The 19,905-nt window shown below is 40.6% G+C and overlaps 2 protein-coding genes across 8 annotated transcripts in view; one reads left to right on the forward strand and one right to left on the reverse strand.

The window, feature by feature from the left end:
* CENPP (centromere protein P) overlaps positions 1 to 19,905 on the reverse strand; it is a 438,647-nt gene that overhangs the window by 61,455 nt on the left and 357,287 nt on the right. The gene's annotated exons all lie outside the window — the stretch shown is intronic.
* The window catches only part of ECM2 (extracellular matrix protein 2), a 68,775-nt gene continuing 53,087 nt past the window's right edge, over positions 4,218 to 19,905 (forward strand). For 2 of the 6 annotated variants that reach the window (XM_073644321.1, XM_073644322.1), the window contains exons 1-3: positions 4,218 to 4,393; positions 7,729 to 8,057; positions 17,366 to 17,554. In XM_073644321.1, the coding sequence (XP_073500422.1) occupies positions 7,769 to 8,057; positions 17,366 to 17,554 (478 nt within the window). In that variant the 5' untranslated portion in view covers positions 4,218 to 4,393; positions 7,729 to 7,768. Of the gene's footprint in view, positions 4,399 to 5,560; positions 5,584 to 7,728; positions 8,058 to 17,365; positions 17,555 to 19,905 lie in introns of those variants that run through there. The other 4 variants (XM_073644320.1, XM_073644318.1, XM_073644317.1 and 1 more) reach the window with 4 other exon arrangements.

Below are 19,905 nucleotides of genomic sequence, written 5' to 3' on the forward strand. Positions count from 1 at the left end.
TTGGCCCTGATGCTTGAAGCTATGCTGCGGCCCTCGTCCCTGAGTAAAACATCTTTTTCCTCACCCGTATGGGAGGCAGCTTCCTCAAGTGTTGCTCCCACGTGGCGATGCTGGGCCCTATGGTGCTGCTGTGCCGCCGGGCGTTTGGTGGAGCCTGGAGACCTGCAGTCTCCTGCCCTCCGGATTCTGCTGCTGGGCCTTCAGTGCCCCACAACCACGGACTCCGGTGTCAGGTTCCTTTGCGTCTCTCTCTGGGGTGAGCTTGTGCACAGCTCCCTTCCCCAGGTCCTTCCTCGTCGCTGCCCTGTCTTGAACTCCTCTCAACTCACTCTCTCTAATCCCGCCTCCAGATTCCAGTTTCAAGGGAAGGAGCTCCCCTTTCTGGTCTGGAGCCAGGAAAGTGTAATATGCTGGTACATCTGATTAGGGGACCCCTCCTTGCTTCCAGGCATGGCATCACCCCTTGTGAGGGAGGCAATGCCACTGTGGCAACCGGACCCCTGGGGTGCCACACGTGCACCAGGAATTAAAACTGTAAGTATGTGGCAACCAGGCACATTTGGAACAAAGGTGAACTCCCTCCTATTGTATTCACTATGCAGGATTAGCTTTTTTATCAAAAGAATACACCAATTTCTTAAAGTAGTTGCACCATCATAGGGCAGATAATTATTTAAACAATGTGATCATAATTCACAACTATGTCAGAAAAGTGTTTACACAGGACAAGAATCGTGAATGAAATGGTTAAATAGCGATTGTTATGTTGTAATAACAGATTATCGGTCTGAGTGAACACAGTGTAGGATGTTCGAAGTGTAGGGGTGTCCACTGTTCAAATATCATAAATGATATCAATTATTTTGAAAACATGAAGTCAAAGTATTGTACAAACCTTTCCATTGATACTATAAAAGGAATCAAATTAACAAAGCAAATCTGACAGAGAGCTCTAAGCGTCTGATTGATAGTTCGGATCAGAGACCTGTCTTGTGCTGCTGGCCCAATCTGTACACTCTTAGATGCTGCTATATGAAACAGCTTTGGCAAAAATGAAAGCTAGAACGTTTAGGCGGGCTGCGCTGCGGGAATGAAGAGCCTTGTGATTCCAAGGCTTAGTTTTTTTACCTTGAGAAAGGTGCCAGTCCAACCCAGAAATGCGTTGGTATTAATAAAGACCGTTTTGGAATTCCAAGGCTCTTCATTCCCGCAGCGCAGCTCACCTAAACGTGCCAGCTTCCATTTTCACCATTATACCTCTGGAAGAACCTTTTCTTCCAGCCATGGGGCAGCAGCGGCTTTCAACGTCTATATGGGTGTTGTGCCTGCACACAACACCTTTAGGTGAGTGCTACCATTACTTATACTTATCTCTTACCAGACAGTATTGCCCTATTTTGTGTGCGCTTCTGTCCCTCTCCAGAGCTTCTCATATGAAACAGCTTTGACTCTTCAGCATATCAGAGGAGAACAGCAGGACTAAAGCTGGCTGGATCAGGAGCTAAGATTGAACTCTGTTGACTTGTCCAATTTCAGAGCAGTGATTACAAGCTCTACAAAATGAAGACTGCGCATGTTTGATCACTGTTGATAGGTTACCAGGCAGTGCTGCAGCCTAAGCAAAGAACCGTAAACAATAAAATTAAAAATCTCTCCATTCTTAAGAGCGGAGACTATTTTAAATAAGAAGTAAATTGCAGAATGATTGTACAAAACCAGCAGTTTTGAAATTTTACCCATTTAATATAATGGGAATTACCCATTAAACTATTTCAATGTGGCATATCATCAAAAACGTCATCAAACTAAATTACTTTTCATGGAGTTATAGGTTGTTTTCAAATGCCATATGAGGACATATAACCAATAAAATAACTAGGCTAAATAACAGTGGAAAATAGCACCGTACTTTCATTTTGGCACAACATATGCTTCCATTTATGGCTTCCCTTGGCTTTGTCAGCAGATTTTACAATGTTTTTGATTGGAAAACAAAGCCAAGCCATAGTTTATTGATTAAAGTAAACAATGATTTGAGTGATGTTCTAGCCCACCATTACCAGATCAAATTAGACATGACGTCGGAGTACACTGGTCAAATCAAAGAATACCCAAGTGAGCCTAAGCATTAACTCTGTATAAAATATAATTTTGATCTGATCTTTCAAAGAGGCTCTAAGGCAATGGTGGAGAACGTCCGTCCCCTGGGCCGATATTTAATCCAGCCCTTAGACAGATTACTGATGAGCTGCAGTGCTTGGGCCACCAATCCTGTTTCTGTGGCCACCAGCCATTTAATTGTACTGTAGAGCACATGCACATGAAAGCAGCATTCACTACTGAACACCGTTGCGGCACAAACAATCCAGGTTTACGTCTAACGCAGTCTCCGTATATCCTATGTCACACATGTGTCACAATGCATCCAGTGTGATGTATACAGCAGTCACAGTGTATCCTGTGTGAGGTATACAGCAGTATCAATGTATCCTGTGTGAGGTATACAGCAGTATCAATGTATCCTGTGTGAGGTATACAGCAGTATCAATGTATCCTGTGTGAGGTATACAGCAGTATCAATGTATCCTGTGTGATGTATACAGCAGTCACAGTGTATCCTGTCTGATGCATACAGCAGTCACAGTGTATCCTGTCTGATGCATACAGCAGTCACAGTGTATCCTGTGTGATGTATACAGCAGTCACAGTGTATCCTGTGTGATGTATACATCAGTATCAGTATATCCTGTGTGATGCAGACTGATCAACGGAAAGCTGGAAAATGTGTTGTGAGTAGCAACATTATCAATACCGCCCAACATCACAGCCTCACCAAAGAGAAGCAGTTTCAGCCATCACATTAGGGGTGAATTAATTATGTATTTGACTGAATATAGCAGGATAATTTTTAAGTGTATACGTTTGCATGGTCCATGAATGGTGTTATAAATATCCAAATGTCCCTTGGAAGAAAATAAGATTCCACACTTCTGTACAATAACCAAATTTTATTTGGGGCATTCAAAATTGCCATATTATACGCCCTTGGAGAAAGTTTAAATTTTGCTTCCATTCAGTCCCTTGGAGCCTTCTATTTCGCTGTCTACCAACAGAACATTGCTGGAGCATCCAACCAAGTTTGCAGAAGTCTATGTAAAAGTGAGTGGTGCTAAGCTCTTCTGTTTCGTAACATGATTACAAGTCCTGTCTATCTATCTTGACTACATCATGTATAATTAGATAAGTTAGCTACATACTGTAGTACTGTGACCTCTTTCTCATCCCCTTTGTAGATGGCTGAAAAGGTTCTATTCCACTTTTGATAATTAGTAAGAGAGCAAGAACAATGGCTTCCTCTACTATAGTAATAGCCATCATTCCTGGGCAGGGTACGCTTCACCCTATGGTACTTTCCACATATCCACTGATTGCGAGTGTTTCAGTGGGAATTTTCCTATAGCTAGTATTGACTTCAGACATACTTGTTAGCAGCGATTCCAAATTAGATATTATAAAGCCAGCACCTTATGTACTGCATTCCTTCCAATACACATCAATTTGCAGCTGGATAATCCTACTGAACACAAAAAAAAACCTCCTTTCCTCTTTATTTCATAATCCAGACCAAACACATTACCCTTTACAAGCCTGCGTATTATATAGCCATAGTTACCGTAATGGAAAATCCAGTAAAAAAATAAAATGTTAAGATTTGAATATCATGAGAACACAACGAAAGTGATGAATTTGGTAAATGTTTTATATCATTTCAGTAATCTAAAGTATAACAGCACAGGACATTTAAAAACTTCTCCAGAAGACCCTGCCCCTCTGCTTGCGGTTGGCTCCCCAGTAGTGGTCTCTAGCCTCATGTTACGCGAGCACTGATTTTGGATTATAGTCTCATATTTCTGTCTCTTGTGAGAGACAATCCGACAACTCACAATAAACTTTCATTGAGGGTTGAAGTGTTCTGTCTAAATTGTCATACATCAACTAGCCTGAAAATGCATAATGCGAAGCCTTCGATTATACAGCCGTAATAAGCAGTGTGTGTACAGTTAGGCCATTAATGCTATGTGCTTTATAAACATTTTATCAAAACTTCATTTTTCTCCAAGGTCAACATTCCCTTGAATTTATAATTATGGATCCACAGGCTATTAATTAAAGGAAGGCAGATTATCAAAACGGCAATAACCTCTGTATTGGTGAAACTCCAGAACAGCTGGCTGGGAAAACTTCTCAATAAGCATAGAAGGCTGAGTAACGTGCAGTGAAACGGCTCTGAGTGCAGCTGTCACATCCGAAGCGGAGCAGACACCAGGTCTGCTAAATCCCTAACAAGTCAGCAGAAACTTCGCAGAGGGAGTTGGCCTGCGTGCAGCTTGTGGTAACGTACTGTGTCCATTCCCACTAGAAAACCCAATTGCAATTCGGATTTTGTTTTCTAATGATGCCTAGCTTCTGGTTAGCTATTTATTCAGTGCTCGATTACAGGATATAATTGCTTTGAGTTTGCAAATTCTAATACCAGAGGCATATTTCCTAAGCAAGTTATGCTAGAAAGTCAACAATTTCTGCCTGTTGTCTATCACTAAGATTTAATGTTGACTCTCCAGATTAATGGAAGACTGGCGTAATGAAAGGCAGAGATGTTACTTTAGTAAACGAAAACTTAATGTCTACTCTTTGTAAACTTCTCTATAATGTCTAATCCATGTTCTGGTCCATCCCTTTCAAGTGTTGTATGTCATTCAGAGAGACACTGGGCAGGTGTAGATAACCGGATGTGTAAGTACCATTATGGTACGGCAGCTGGGACTTCTCACCTGTCTCCTGATGCCGCAGGGAATGGAATAGATTTATAGATGTTATTGCAGTTTCGATATCTGATATAGCGAAAGATTATTGTCATAAATATCTAACATTGCTACTTTAATGACAAAAATGCTTCCTTGAAGGACACACACGCAGTTGAAGCAATCTTTAGTATGTCTGAGAACTGAGTGTACTATTTTTTTAGAACTCCATGAAACTTTTCCAGCGGAGGTTGGATTTCCTTTTTTTATAAACAGGGTTCTGCCTGAAATATAGATTCAAAGCGCGATCCTAACACCTGGAAGCTGTTAAGAATTTGTGTATACTTGCTGTGGAATTGGATTAACAGCAAATGTAACCAGAGGCCCTTATACATATCCTGCCGATGTAAGCACATTATTTAGAGAATCTGTTCCCAGCTGTGCCCTGTCAGCCAAAGGACCAAATGTATTGTACTGCCTGCTCTTTCCAGTGCTAGCGAAGATCCCAATCTGACTTAGTAAGTGTACTGACTGATTCATCATGGACACATCACTATGGTGAAACCCCCTCGAGAATTGCACAGGTTCAAACACGATTCAACATTATCAAAACAGTATCGACTTATTATAAAGATAAGCACTGATTGTTTCGTTCCAAGTTTACAATTGGAGACAAACATTGAACCTAAGCATACATTTCTGAATTCATCAGACACGGATAATCTCTGTGCACTTAACAGGGGAAGGCGCCTTTTATTACTGAATGTCGCTGTGTTTTCAGGTATTTTCTTCATGTTTGTAACGATTAATAAGATGCAAATTCTATATCTATAGGTTATTATAACTCTAAAGACAACTATTTTGCAGCCAGTAGTACTTACATTAGCGTCTAAATGGGTGTTACCAACTGGGACATTTATGGCATATCGATAGAATATGCCACCACTGCGACCTGTATCTATCTCGAGAGCGGAGCACCAGCGTGCGCCATCATGAATACATCATGAATGTGCAGCGTCCCGCATTCATTTTTTCGGAGAGGAGCGAAAATTGGTGGTGGGACCTACATCTTCTAGAAACTTTAGGCATAGCGATATGCCATAAAAGTATCAGGACAAACAACTCCTTTACCACATTTAAATCAATGTATTATCAATCCTCACACAACATTAATATTCATCATAATGAGTATCTGCCTATCCTCGTAAAACATTCTTGCAAAAGTAACATTTACATTTTGACATTAGAATATTAACATTGGTTTCATGATTGCTCTAAAATGTGGCAACTGACCCTAAACTGTCTATTGGTAATTATCAGATTAGAAAAGTATAGAATAGCAGCTCATGGGCTTGTGCCTAATATACTGAGGATCATACTATAGATTTGTGCATTGTGTATTATGACACAAAGGCAAGGGTGCTATATATTATATACTAGGGGTGTAAACTGCACCTTACCTGAACCTCAACTGTCCATGTCTCAAACTGCCTTCTAATAGGACAAATAAATTGAACTCCGCATATGTAATGGCTTAAACATAGTATTTAGGATTGAAATCTGCATTGTCTACACCAGTCATGGATCTGTTTAATGTCCATCCCTGTTCAGATTAGTGCTGTGAGCCTCTGTCAGGGCTCAGTCACTTTTGACCAGCACAAATAATGATGCATGTAGTGTTAAATGATGTAAAAGGAAACCAGGTAGACCACATTGAAGTTAATGGGATCTTTCGCTCATGGTTTGGATGTGTCTTGTACAGTATAACATTTTTTATGACTAGTGCAGCCCAATATCCTAATGCTGTTTAGATTCCCAAGACCTCTGGCTGACATCCCAGAATTTCCTGACCTTGCACTTCATTAAACCAAAATACATGCATCGTTTATACTGGCCTACAGATAATGTACCAGAAAGCTGCATGTAGGCAATAGGTCACTGGTTGAGTCCCTAGTAGTTTGCTTAAGAAACAATACAATTTTATTAAATATAGAAAGTCTATTGAAAACATATAAAACTGTGTAAAGCAAAGCATAAAACAATGGTCAGTGCTTATAGAGATCTTCTCATGTTATCAAATTGCTTTAGATAGCATGAAAAATAGCAAAGTTTACAAATGACTTGCTTTTTCTATCTGCTGTATTTCTACTGCAATGAGAGCTTTTATCTTTCATATTGTACGGCTGGTTTCCATGGAGTTTGGCCACTAGTGCCAGCCCAGACCGTGGCTGAGTGTGCATAGTGATAACATTTTAGGAGAGGGCCTAACTTCTAACATACCAGTAGGCTCTCCGCCGCCCATCGATTTCTATACAGCAGTTAGCTGCTCACCTCCCTTCCCTTTCTTCTCGGCTCCTGACAATCTGCTGTTATAAATCTTGCAAAATCATCAACCAACACCATTGGCAGTTCAGTTCAGTTCTCTCCTAATCATGGATCTTGCTGAGCTGTGTGCTTGTTCAAATATACTGTTATCTCCATGTGTATGTACAGTAATCGAAATGTAGACTCCAGAACAAACCACTAATAGCTGAACGTGTTACAGCAGAACTTGTGCTAAACTTGATAGATCTATTAATACTACAGCTCTGCTACTCACCAAAACTGTCATTCAAGGAGCGAGCCCACCCTGCCAGATACCAGGAAGTGAAAGAAACTGGAAAGATGTGTGCTGCTCAAGAGACAACTTGAGAATAACACTTTAATATTAGTTATATTGTGTTAAATACAAATTATTATAACATAAAACATACAATCACATGTGGCAACTATAAATGGGGTATGTCGATCAGCCTATGAAGAAATCCAGAATCATGTATAGTGTTAAACATCTCTGACACCAACATCTAGTTACTGCAACCCATAGACGGTGATAAAATATTAAGATCTTGCTAATGAGTTTTCATTTCTGTATATTTATTCCTAGGACATTTATTGCTGTGGACCTAAACTGTGACAAACAGAAGATGAGGACCTACACACTGGTATCTATAATTCTAGTGATTTCGCTGTACACTGGGTGGGCTCAAGAAGAGGATCCCTCCACTCCAAAACTCCAAAAGCAGAGAAATCAGCAGAGGCGTAGAAGAGTGCCTATAAGAAATTCTAATAGAAGGCAAAATCTGCTCCAGCCCCTACCGATTCCGGTTCCTACATCGAATGTCCCAATGTACAATGGAGATGATACCATAGTACACATCCTACATGCAGTTCTAGGGATCAGTGAGCAAGCACCAATCTACAATATTATACCAGGTATGATGTGATTAAGGTGAGCAAATGTAATAATAAATAAGCAAGATTAGCATATGTCTATCATTTGAGCTCATCCATGTATTTTATAAAAATTGCAGGTAAAAAGAAAAAAATTGCAAGTTTACAAATAACTTTGATTAACCACATTACAGCCTGTGCCGTATTAGTACGCATAGGCTGTAATCCCACGGTTCAGTGAGGGCTCCGGCGCTGAGCCCGCACTGAACCGGGCACGTCAGCTGATTATTACAGCTGACATGTGCCCGCAACAGCCATGGGTGGAATCGCGATCCACCCGCGACTGTTAACATGTTAAATGCCGCTGTCAATTTCTGACAGCGGCATTGAACAGCGCCGCGCCGGAAGCGCGTCACTTACCCCGCCCATCGGTGACCCCGTCACGTGATCGCGGGTCACCGATGGGTGGGAATGACAACCCTGGGTCTGCAGCAGACTCCAGTGGTTGTCATGAGCTGGTCGCTATGAGCGCCACCTAGTGGTCGGCGCTCATAGCACAGGACCATTTCTGCTACATACAGGTGATCTGCTGATCATCTCTATGTAGCAGAGACGATCAGACAATTGCTGCTTCTAGTCTCCTATGGAGACTATAGAAGCAAGCAAAAAGTGAAAAAAAAATGTTTTTAAAAATATTAAAAAAATATAAAAGTTTAAATCACCCCCCTTTCGCCCCATTCAAAATAAAATAATAAAAAAAAAAACCCACATACACATATTTGGTATCGGCTCGTTCAGAATCGCCCGATCTATCAATATAAAAAAAGAATTAATCCGATCGGTAAACGGCGCAACGAGAAAAAAATTCTAAACGCCAGAATTTCGTTTTTTGGTCGCCGCAACATTGCAATAAAATGCAATAACAGGCGATCAAAACATAGGATCTACCCCAAAATGGTATCAATAAAAACTTCAGCTCGGTGCGCAAAAAATAAGCCCTCACTCGGTCCCATATCCCAAAAAATGGAGACGCTACGGGTCTTGGAAAATGGCGCCATTTTGTTTCTTTACCAAATTTTGCAATTTTTTTTCACCACTTAAATAAAAAAGAACCTATACATGTTTGGTATCTACGAACTCGTAATGAACTGGAGAATAATAATGGCAGGTCAGTTTTAGCATTCAGTGAACGTGGTAAAAAAAATAAACATCTGTGGTATTGCACTTTTTTTGCAATTTCACCGCACTTGGAATTTTTTTCCCATTTTCCAGTACAAGATATGGTAAAACTAGTAATGGCGTTGAAAAGTACAACTCGTCCCGCAAAAAATAAGCCTCACACGGCCATATTGACCAAAAAAGAAAAACGCTATGGCTCTGGGAACAAGGGGAGCAAAAAACGAAAATGCAAAAACGGAAAATCCCGGGGTTGCGAAGGGGTTAAAGATATCTGACTGATTTGTGTATACAGCTCCTGTGCAGACCTATACTTCTCCATAATTATAAACAAGAACCCCTGTATAAAGCTCGAAAATTTAGTCATGTGTTAAGTCCCCCAAATCTATTCATTGTAAGTTAGAGAGTGCAAATTTCAACTAGATCTCCCTCAACAGTGGCACAAACAATGAATATTTGCACTATACATGTAAATCAAGCGCACAACATAATGTGACAAGATTGCAACTACTTTTTTCCATTCTGTAATGCATGTAGACAGTGTTTTCTCTGAACCCTTTTCTACAGCCTGTCATTTATTACCAAGAGGAAGCAGCAATTAAAAAAAGATTAGTTGCAAAAAGGTACATGTTCTATAAAAAAGTGGGTAATTCCTTTAAAGGGTTGTTCTGAAACTAGTATTAATTTTAATCCTAAATGCCTGTCTATGTATTTTAATAATCTAATCTCTTTTATAAAATACTTTAATTAAAATGTCCCTACCATTCCCTCTCTACTCTCTATAAATAATTCATTTTTTTTTACCTTTCGTTTTGATAACATTTTGTTTGAGAATAATAATAATAATCTTTATTTATATAGCGCCAACATATTCCGCTGCGCTTTACAATTCAGAGGTTCATATACAACGGTCATAAGTAACATAGCTAAAGATAATACAATAATTAAAGCAAAAATAATGATGACCCTGCTCGTAAGAGCTTACAATCTACAATTAGGTGGGGGTGACACAAAGTACAGGGGCTTATTTACAATGATGGTCCAGCCATCTTGAGGGAATGAGGGATAGATAAAGGCTGCATGGGCTCATCACCAGCCAGTATTTGCAGTGCTTTTGGGTTCGGTGGAGTTTGGTGGAGATTTATGTTTGGAGAAATAATGAATGGGCTATAAAAATATAAAAAGGACTTTGAGTAGGAAAAGTGATAGGCCACCCTAAACAGGTGTGTTTTTAGGGAGCGAGTAGAACTCTGTAAGTTGTGGTTCATCCTAATTTCTTGGGGTAGAGCATTCCAAAGAATAGGTTCAGATCGGGAGAAGTATTGGAGCCGGGAATGGGAGGTACGGATTAATGCGGATGTTAGTTGAAAGTCGCTTAGAGAACTGGTAGGCCGATAAACAGAAATGAGGGTAGAGATGTAGGGGGGGGGGGTGCCGCGCTGTGGAGAGCCTTGTGGGTGAGAGCAAGCAATTTAAATTGGATCCTGTAATTCATGGGCAGCCAGTGCAATGACTGGCATAGAGCGGAAGCGTCTGAATAACAATTAGCCAGACAGATGACCCTGGCTGCAGCATTAAGGATGCACTGGAGTGGGGAAAGTCGAGTGAGGGGGAGGCCAATTAATAGAGAGTTACAGTAGTCAAGGCGGGAGTGGATCAGGGCAACAGTGAGGGTTTTTGTTGCTTCCAAGGTGAGAAAGGGGCGGATTCTAAAGCTGTTCTTCAGGTGCAAGCGACAAGAGCGGGCAAGAGATTGTATATGGGAGGTGAAGGAACAATTGGTGTCAAACACGACGCCCAGACAGCGCGCCTGCTGGCTCGGCGCTATTGTGGTGCCACACACGGAGAGGGAGATGTCAGATTTAGGGAGGTGAGTAGATGGCGGGAGCAGAAGAAGTTCAGTTTTGGAAAGGTTGAGTTTCAGATAGAGAGCGGACAATATGTTGGAAACTGCTGCCAGACAGTCACTGGTGTTCTGTAGTACAGTGGGGGATGAGGTATATAGTTGTGTATCATCAGCATAAAGATGGTACTGAAAGACAAATTTGCTGATGGTCTGTCCAATTGGGGCTGTGTAGAGAGAGAAGAGAAGAGGGCCAAGGACTGAACCCTGAGGAACCCCAATAGAGATAGGAAGGGGGGAAGAAGTGGAGCCAGCGATCGATACACTGAAAGAGTGGTCAGATAGGTAGGAAGAGAACCAGGAGAGAGCAGTGTCCTTTATGCCAATTGAGTGAAGCATAGAAAGTAGGAGGTGGTGGTCAACAGTGACGAAAGTTGAATGAGCAGAGAGTAGTCACCATTATGTTTTGCTGTCAGAAGGTCATTGGTCACTTTGATGAGTGCAGTTTCTGGAGAATGTAGGGGGCGGAAGCCAGACTGTGATGGGTCTAGAAGAGAGTGAATGGAGAGGTAACGGGTAAGGCGGGAGTAGACCAGGCGCTCCAAAAGTTTAGAGATGATGGGGAGATTGGAAACTAGTCTGTAGTTGTTTGTGCAGGAAGGGTCAAGAGAGGGCTTTTTTAATAATGGAGTAATGATGGAGTGTTTGAAAGAGGAGGGGAAGATACCAGAAGAGAGGGAGAGGTTGAAGATTTTAGTTAGGTAAGTAGTGACGACTGAAGAGAGAGACTGGAGTAGATGTGAGGGGATGGGGTCAGTGGTGCATAAAGTGGGATGAGAAGAAGAGAGGAGCCTGGAGACTTCTTCTGTGACTCGGTCAAATGTGGAGAGTGATCCAGAGGAGATGTGGGGAGGGATGGGAGTCAAGGCACTTGGTGGCTGGGAGCTAATTTCCTGAAGGATGGTGTCTATTTTCTCTGTGAAGTAGGAGGTGGAGAGAATGCTGGGATACTCAAACCGGACAGCATCAGGGGGGCACAAGCTGTAGTCATCACTGCTTCAGCCTCTGTCCCACTCTGAAACAAAGTGACCTCCGTTTTAGGGGTTGGGCTACTCCCTGTTCTACTGACCATGCATCGGTTGTCAATTCCAATATATGCTCACTAGGATCTTGCCACTGTGCAATATTCTTTTCAATGCACAGTGACAGTACACTCTTTAGTTGGCTCTAATGATAAGTGATGAGCCAGCAAAAGAGCGCACTGCATTGTAAGGAGAAAGCAGGAAAAACACAGAGCAGTCCCGTCCCCAAAACAGATGACTCTCAAAAACAGAAGTAGGTGAAAAAAACTATAAAAATATAGCAGTCAGATTAGAAAGGGAACAGTGGGGACTTTTTAATTAATGTGCATTAGAAAAGCTATTAGATTATTACCTTAAATAGATAGACATTTAGGATTAAAATCAATATTCGTTTTGGACAACCCCCTTAAGCAGAATTTGCTGACAGCGGCCATTTCTTTTAAAAGGAAGCAAATACATAGGCAATATGTGTATATAGTAACAATAATGATAGTCTTATAAATCTGCCATACTTTCCTCTTTTGGTAAATTTATGATTCTATTAAATGTAAAAAGTGGTTGATTATAATATATTATTATGTTGTACTGCCATTTAAAGGTTTAGGAATCTTTCCTGTCTTACATTAAAAAAAGAATCAAACTCTAATTTACAAAGCCACATAACAGTTTATAGGCCCTAATTAAGAATATATTTCCTAGTACAATGATGACTTCAACAAAAATCTCTACGAACTGTTGCTAGAAAATTATAGGATGGCAATTGTGACAGAGTTGAGAAACCTAAAAATCACATTACGTGTGTTCTGTGGTTGGAGAATACAATGGCAAATACAAGGAAGTAAACGTTGGTAACTTGGTTAGCTTCCATTGGGCTAATTCATAAATTAGGCAGCAGTAATGTAAAACATGGGGCTAAATAACTTCATAATTGCCGTATATACACCAAATGACCTATTCCTAAAATTATTTATGGTGAGTTGCCAAATGTAAATTGCATAGCTAGCTAAAGAGGGAAATCTTCAGATCAGTTCATTATCTGTTTAAGCAATCCATACAGTGTTCGGTACTCCACTGTAGATCGTTGAGCACATGGAAATAAATAATGTAGAATCGAATGACTACCGGCACTCATTTAGATTTTAAATCTTGATTCTTTTATTCAGAATCTGGATGCGTTTCAGCCCGTCCAGAGCTTTCAACAGCAGTTACCCATTTTAACACTAGTTAAGTTGCAAGGATTTGCACTAGACAATGAAGAAACTCTTGTAACTGAGTTAAAGGTGATTTTGGACGAAGAATGTGAACTTTCAATCTGTATTGGATGGATTTTAGTTAGAGGAGTGGTCCAACATTAAAATGTCCTTTCTAAATATTTATCTTTACACCCTAACCACTTTTGGAATTAGTTTTATTACACAATATCCTATACTTCTCCCTATCGAGTTAATCCCTAATTGTGTTTTTTTTTTAATTCACTTCCTGTGACATTTCATTTGAGAAGAGTTTCAAACAGGACGTCACAGGAGGCTGGGGCTACGCTCACTCCCCGCAGTGTCCATCGCCCCTAGTAGAACAGGACGTCATCAGGGGTCAGCGCTGGAGTTACTTCTTACAGTTTCTTGCATCGCCTCCCTCTGAAGACATCCTGGAGTCCATGGGGACAGATGCTTTGAGAGAGGTGCGTTCAGCATCCGCACTCCTTTTTTCTATCTTCACCACGCATCTTCTAACTGTGAAACTAGGCATCATCAGGGGGCAGAGATAGAAGCAGTGAGTGACACCAGCGTCGCCCCACAGCTTCTAGCAATGCCCTCAAACGAATTGTCAACAGGGGGTGGCACTGGTGTCACTTATGGCTTCTACCACCGCCCTCTGATGACTATGCGTTTGAGGATAGTGCTTGAAGCTATTGAGCGGCATTGGTGTCACTCACACTGCTTCTATCACTGCCCCTGATGACAATTCATTTGAGGGAGGTGCTAGAAGCTGTGGGGCAGCCCCGGTTCACTCACTGCTCCTATCTCCACCTCCTGACGATGTCTTTTTTCACAGTTAAAAGATGCGGTGGAGACAGAAACAGAGAGCTGGTGCTGCGCTCACCTCTCCCGCAGCTTCTATCGCCATGAATCCGGGACATCTTCAGAGGGCAGCGATGCAAGAAACTGAAATAAGTAACTGCTGTGCTGCCCCTTAATGACGTCCTGTTACAAGAGGTACGATAGATGCTGCGGGGAGTGACTGCAGCCCCAGCGGCCTGTGGTGTCCTGTTTGAGACTCCTCTCAAAGGAAAAGTCACAGGAAGTGCAGTAAAAAAACTTATTTAGGGATTAGCTAGATTGGGAAAAATGTAGGGTATTTAATAAAAAAGCTAATTACAAAAGTGGTTAAGGTCTAAAGATAGGTATATAGAAGGAACATTTTAGGTAACAGAGCACCCCTTTAAAGACCTTATGAGTGATAGCTTACAGTTTTCTAATGTTTCATTTTATTATAAAGCTATAGTTGTATATTGTAATATATAACTCTTCCAAAATCATGAGTTCAGTTTTAGATAAAGATATCTTTTTAGTCCTCATTGCTCTAAATTTAGAATATCCAGAGTCTGCTAGAGTGGGAACTGCTCTCTACTTAGTGGCTTTCCAATTTGGGTCAGAGAGAGGGTCTGGAGTAACTTTTTTTAATGTCTTCATGAGACGACATTGCCAATACCAATGGAAATCTTTGGTAAGTTTTAGATGGACAATATTATCCTGTCTTTTCAAAATGGAGAAATGTGTGAAAATCCTTGTGTTTTCCTCCTCCTAACCCAAAATGCTTTAACTACACCATTTTATACAGGGAATTAATTACTTGTGTCTGATGCTAGTTTTAGTGTGTTTAGAGAAACCACATTGCAATGGGTGTGTTTCCCACCTTCCGCAGAGCTCACACATAAAAAACACTAGTGTTACAGGAGAAAAGCATGGTCACTTTGCTCCCAACCCAGGTCATTTTTAACAGTAAATGTATTACCAACACAGGGTTAAAGTAGAAAAAAAATAATGAAAACCATTTTCATCATCATACTGTATATTAATTAAAACCATTAAGAGAGGCTATAAATATGATCTAATGTGGCCTACCACAAAACCCTCAATGGACAAAATAAAATAAAGGCATATCTTTGGTAACAAATGGAACAATGAGCTATAATTGATCCCAGTCAACAGTCGTTACAAAACTGGGAAAAAATACAGTAAATGTTGGCTTGTTTTAGTTAATGTACTTTACTGTACTACATAAAGGAATGAACCAATTTACAGCATTTATTACCTATCCACAGAACCAATGATACATTTAGAATTAGTGGGTGTCTAACCGCTAGGTCTCCCACTGATTACGAGAACAGGGGTCCCATATCTTCTGTGCCAACGATGAGCATGCTTGACCACCTCTCCATTCGATCACAGTCTATGGGTGTGTAGTCACACATGCATATTACTGCTCCCAAAGACCTAGTAAAGTGTCTGGAGTAGTGGCCAAGCATGCGAACTACAGTCTCATTCACATAGGACTTAAAACCCCTGTTTTGGGATCTGTGGGAGTCCTAGTGGTCAGACTCTAGTCACTTATTTTCTATCCTGTTGATGTTTTTCGCACAATAACCCCTAAAAGCTGACAATAGACAAAAGGGATCATTCATACGACTGTATTTTCGGTCTAAGTGCTATCCGTGAAAAAAACAGCCCTTGGACCAACGTTATTCAATGGGGCAGTGAAGATGCCCAATTTTTTTTCACTGACTGAATCTGTGTGTGAAAACAAAAAATCACAGCATGTACTAGTTTCTTCCGTAAATCAGATGACACAGTCATTCAAGTCTGTGGGTGCGAGAAAAAAATTGGATGCCATACGGAGCCACAGTATACTAACTGTAGGTTACAGATACATTGCAATTCTATAACACAGGAAACTGTAAATGGTCTTGTAAATTATTAATAGCTGCCGCTGTAAAAAACTGATTGCATATGGTCTGCGAACAGATGACAAGTGAGAACAAAATGTAACCATTTTTCTAGATGAAACTCTCAATGGTTATTTTATACACTCATGTGAACCTAGCCATGGAGAAAGGTTGGCTGAACCTGCCGCAATCAACAGGATAGGCTATTGATCTGAAATATAGGGGTCTGACCCCTGTATACTAGTGTTGAGCGAATTTGTTTGGCATTTCAAATTCGGGTTCGTGGTTCCGGCTTTTTCGCGCCCATAAATCGACTTCGCCCATGAACATCCCTGATTTGCCACGCTGTCCCGCAGATGTTATCTGCGTAACAATGTGACAAATCAGGGATGTTCATGGGCGGAGCCGATTTTTTGGCACGAACAAGCCGGAACCACGAACCTGAATTTGAAATGCCGAACAAATTCGCTCAACACTACTGTATACTTGCCTGATCATTTGCACTCACGGAAAATAAACGAGAAAAGGTTCATTCGTTTCTGACAAGTGAAATGTAAACATTACAAAACATGTGGTTCCAGGTCTGAACAATGGCCGATTTGCAATAATCCTATATCGTTAACTATTTGTCATCACTTCACCACTCCAAATGGTGAAGGCTATACCTTAAGGCTATGTTCAGTTCACACGTTGCATTTTTGCTGCGTTTTTCTATGCCAATTTTAAGCTGCATTTTACAGTACCAGTAAAAGCTATTAGATTTCAGAAATCTCATGCACTCACATTGTTTTTTTTTCCTGACTGATCTGGAAAACTGCTGCATGTCACTTCTGTCAGCGTTTTTTTCACCGGTAGAAAACAATGGGTAAGTGCAAAAAAGCAGCAAAAAATGCAGGTAACAAGTTTTGCTGCGTTTTTGGTGCAAAAAGTTAAGGAAGTTGCATTATTTTTTTTTTGGGGGGGGGCATTAAACTTTATCAGCAAGCACAAGAGACAATAAAATAGCAGTAAAATGCAGCAAAAACACAGCAAAACTTGCTTTTTTGACACTGTTTCTTTACAGCCAAGAGAGCAGATTTTGTCTGCAGAAAAAAATGCTGCAAAAACGCGACGTGTGAACATAGCCTAAGTCTGTCCTAGCAGAGCTATGAATCCAGATTGTAAACACTATTTATAGACCAACTTTGCGTTATAATATAAAACCATTAGCAAAAATGCAATCCAAATAACAAATCTGCAATTGAAAACATCAACAAATTTCTGTTTTATTGTAGTAAGGAATAATTTATTTTTTTCTATTTTGCAGCAAAGAAAGGTCACTGCATGGTAAATGGCATAGCAATGTATGACAAGGCCGTGTGGTCTCCTAAGCCGTGCGTGACCTGCATGTGTTCTAATGGGAATGAGATTTGTGATGAGACGGTCTGCCCCCCTCTTACCTGTCCAAAGACGGAGATTCCCACTGGTGAATGCTGTCCAGTGTGCAGTCAGACTGGTATGGAATAATTCATTATCTTACAGAAGGTGACCCTCTTTTGCACTATATAACATGATTGAAGTCTAACACCTAACATAAAAACTTCATTGTACGATAAGTCTCGCCACACAGTAGCAAAACAAAGAAAATTACGTTTTATTGATAACTATTATAAAAATGATATTTTTTCGGAAAAAAAAGGCAATATTTCACATTGCGGATGTTAACATCTTTTAGGTACTAGACAATAATGTAAAGCTACTTCTATGGGCAGTGACGAGACTTGAAACTTGTCGACCCCAATGCAAAATTTCCAACAAGATCCTCAATTGACACAGGGGCTTGAATAGTATTACTCATATTGGTAATATTATTGGTCTCCTCATTTGGGCCCTGGTGCAACTCCAACACCCCTGCATATAGTTATGCCCCTGTCCCCGGAAATTCCAGCTACCAGAACTCGTGTGCAATTTGTATGGCAAAACCAGCTATTTGGGAAAGTGCCGGGAGCAGACAGGGTTTCTGCCTGACGTTACGCCTCTAAACCTTTTAAGACAGTCTCTTAGGCAATTCCTATAAAAGTATATAAATGGAAACCATAACCAAGGGTAGTGATTCCAAAATAGAACTAGCATAAAGCAGAGGCCTATAACGATAAAGTGCAGGACAAGAACATTTTTTAATCAAAGTAATAAATAACTTTTTTTTTTTTGCAAAAAACAATTAAAAGACAAAGTTCATAATGGTGATTGTCCCAACACAGAAGACACAATTGGTCGGTGAACCAAGGGAAAACGAACTCCTTGAAGCAATAATCCAAGCAGAAAGAATAAAACGTAATCAAATCATAATGACATGCACAATGGAAATAAGAGTGCATGTACAGGGGAAAATTGTATTGAAGTAAAAAGTCAATCAATCAATGGAAGGATATAATAGTATACATCCTGCCAGCCAAGATGAAAGGGGCTCACCCACCAAACACACCCAAGACGTGTTTCACGAATGCTTCATTAGGTATGGTGACTTTGGTTAAGGGGGCAGTGCTGGTCTCTGCTCACTGGGTAATCTCCTTACAATGTGCACTGACAGTGTACTCTCGTGTCACTTCTCATCGGAGCCGACGAAAGAGCGCACTGTCAGTGTGCATTAAAAAGAATATTGCACAGTGACAAGATCCTACTGAGCAAACGGGATTGACAACCGACGCATGCTCAGTAGAACAGTGAATAGCCTAACCCCTGAAGTAGATGTCACTGATGATGCCTCGCTTCAGGGTGGGGGCAGAGGTTGCGGCAGACATTAAGGATTAAAATAAATGATAGTTTCAGAACTCCCCTTTGAGCTTTTTGCAGAGTTAAACAGTAAGTAAAGTTTGAGTTACTAGGCTTTCTATTGTATCTATACTCTGTAGCTCTGTGCTGCTTGATGACGAGCTGCACACTTTTCAGATGTTTTTTGAGCGATCAGTGGAGGTCTCAGGACCTGGACCCTCCCCGATCTGCAGACATAATATGCCTATAAAATTATATATATAATGATAATTTATATATATATATATATATATGTATATATACAGTACAGACCAAAAGTTTGGACACACCTTCTCATTTAACGATTTTTCTGTATTTTCATGACTATGAAAATTGTACATTCACACTGAAGGCATCAAAACTATGAATTAACACATGTGGAATTATATACTTAACAAAAAAGTGTGAAACAACTGAAAATATGTCTTATATTCTAGGTTCTTCAAAGTAGCCACCTTTTGCTTTGATGACTGCTTTGCACACTCTTGGCATTCTCTTGATGATCTTCAAGAGGTAGTCACCGGATATGGTCTTCCAACAATCTTGAAGGAGTTCCCAGAGATGCTTAGCACTTGTTGGCCCTTTTTCACTTCACAGGTGTGCCCTGTCAGGTTTAATAAGTGGGATTTCTTGCCTTAGAAATGGGGTTGGGACCATCAGTTGTGTTGTGCAGAAGTCTGGTGGATACACAGCTGATAGTCCTACTGAATAGACTGTTAGAATATGTATTATGGCAAGAAAAAAGCAGCTAAGTAAAGAAAAACGAGTGGCCGTCATTACTTTAAGAAATGAAGGTCAGTCAGTGCGAAAAATTGGGAAAACTTTGAAAGTGTCCCCAAGTGCAGTTGCAAACACCATCAAGCGCTACAAAGAAACTGTCTCACATGAGGACCGCCCCAGGAAAGGAAGACCAAGAGTCACCTCTGCTTTTGAGGATAAGTTTATCCGAGTCACCAGCCTCAGAAATCGCAGGTTAACAGCAGCTCAGATTAGAGACCAGGTCAATGCCACACAGAGTTCTAGCAGCAGTCACATGTCTTCAACAACTGTTAAGAG

Source organism: Phyllobates terribilis, unplaced genomic scaffold, assembly GCF_046119375.1.
Source record: "Phyllobates terribilis strain yellow unplaced genomic scaffold, ASM4611937v1 Scaffold_8__6_contigs__length_399053987, whole genome shotgun sequence".
Lineage (NCBI taxonomy): Eukaryota > Metazoa > Chordata > Amphibia > Anura > Dendrobatidae > Phyllobates > Phyllobates terribilis.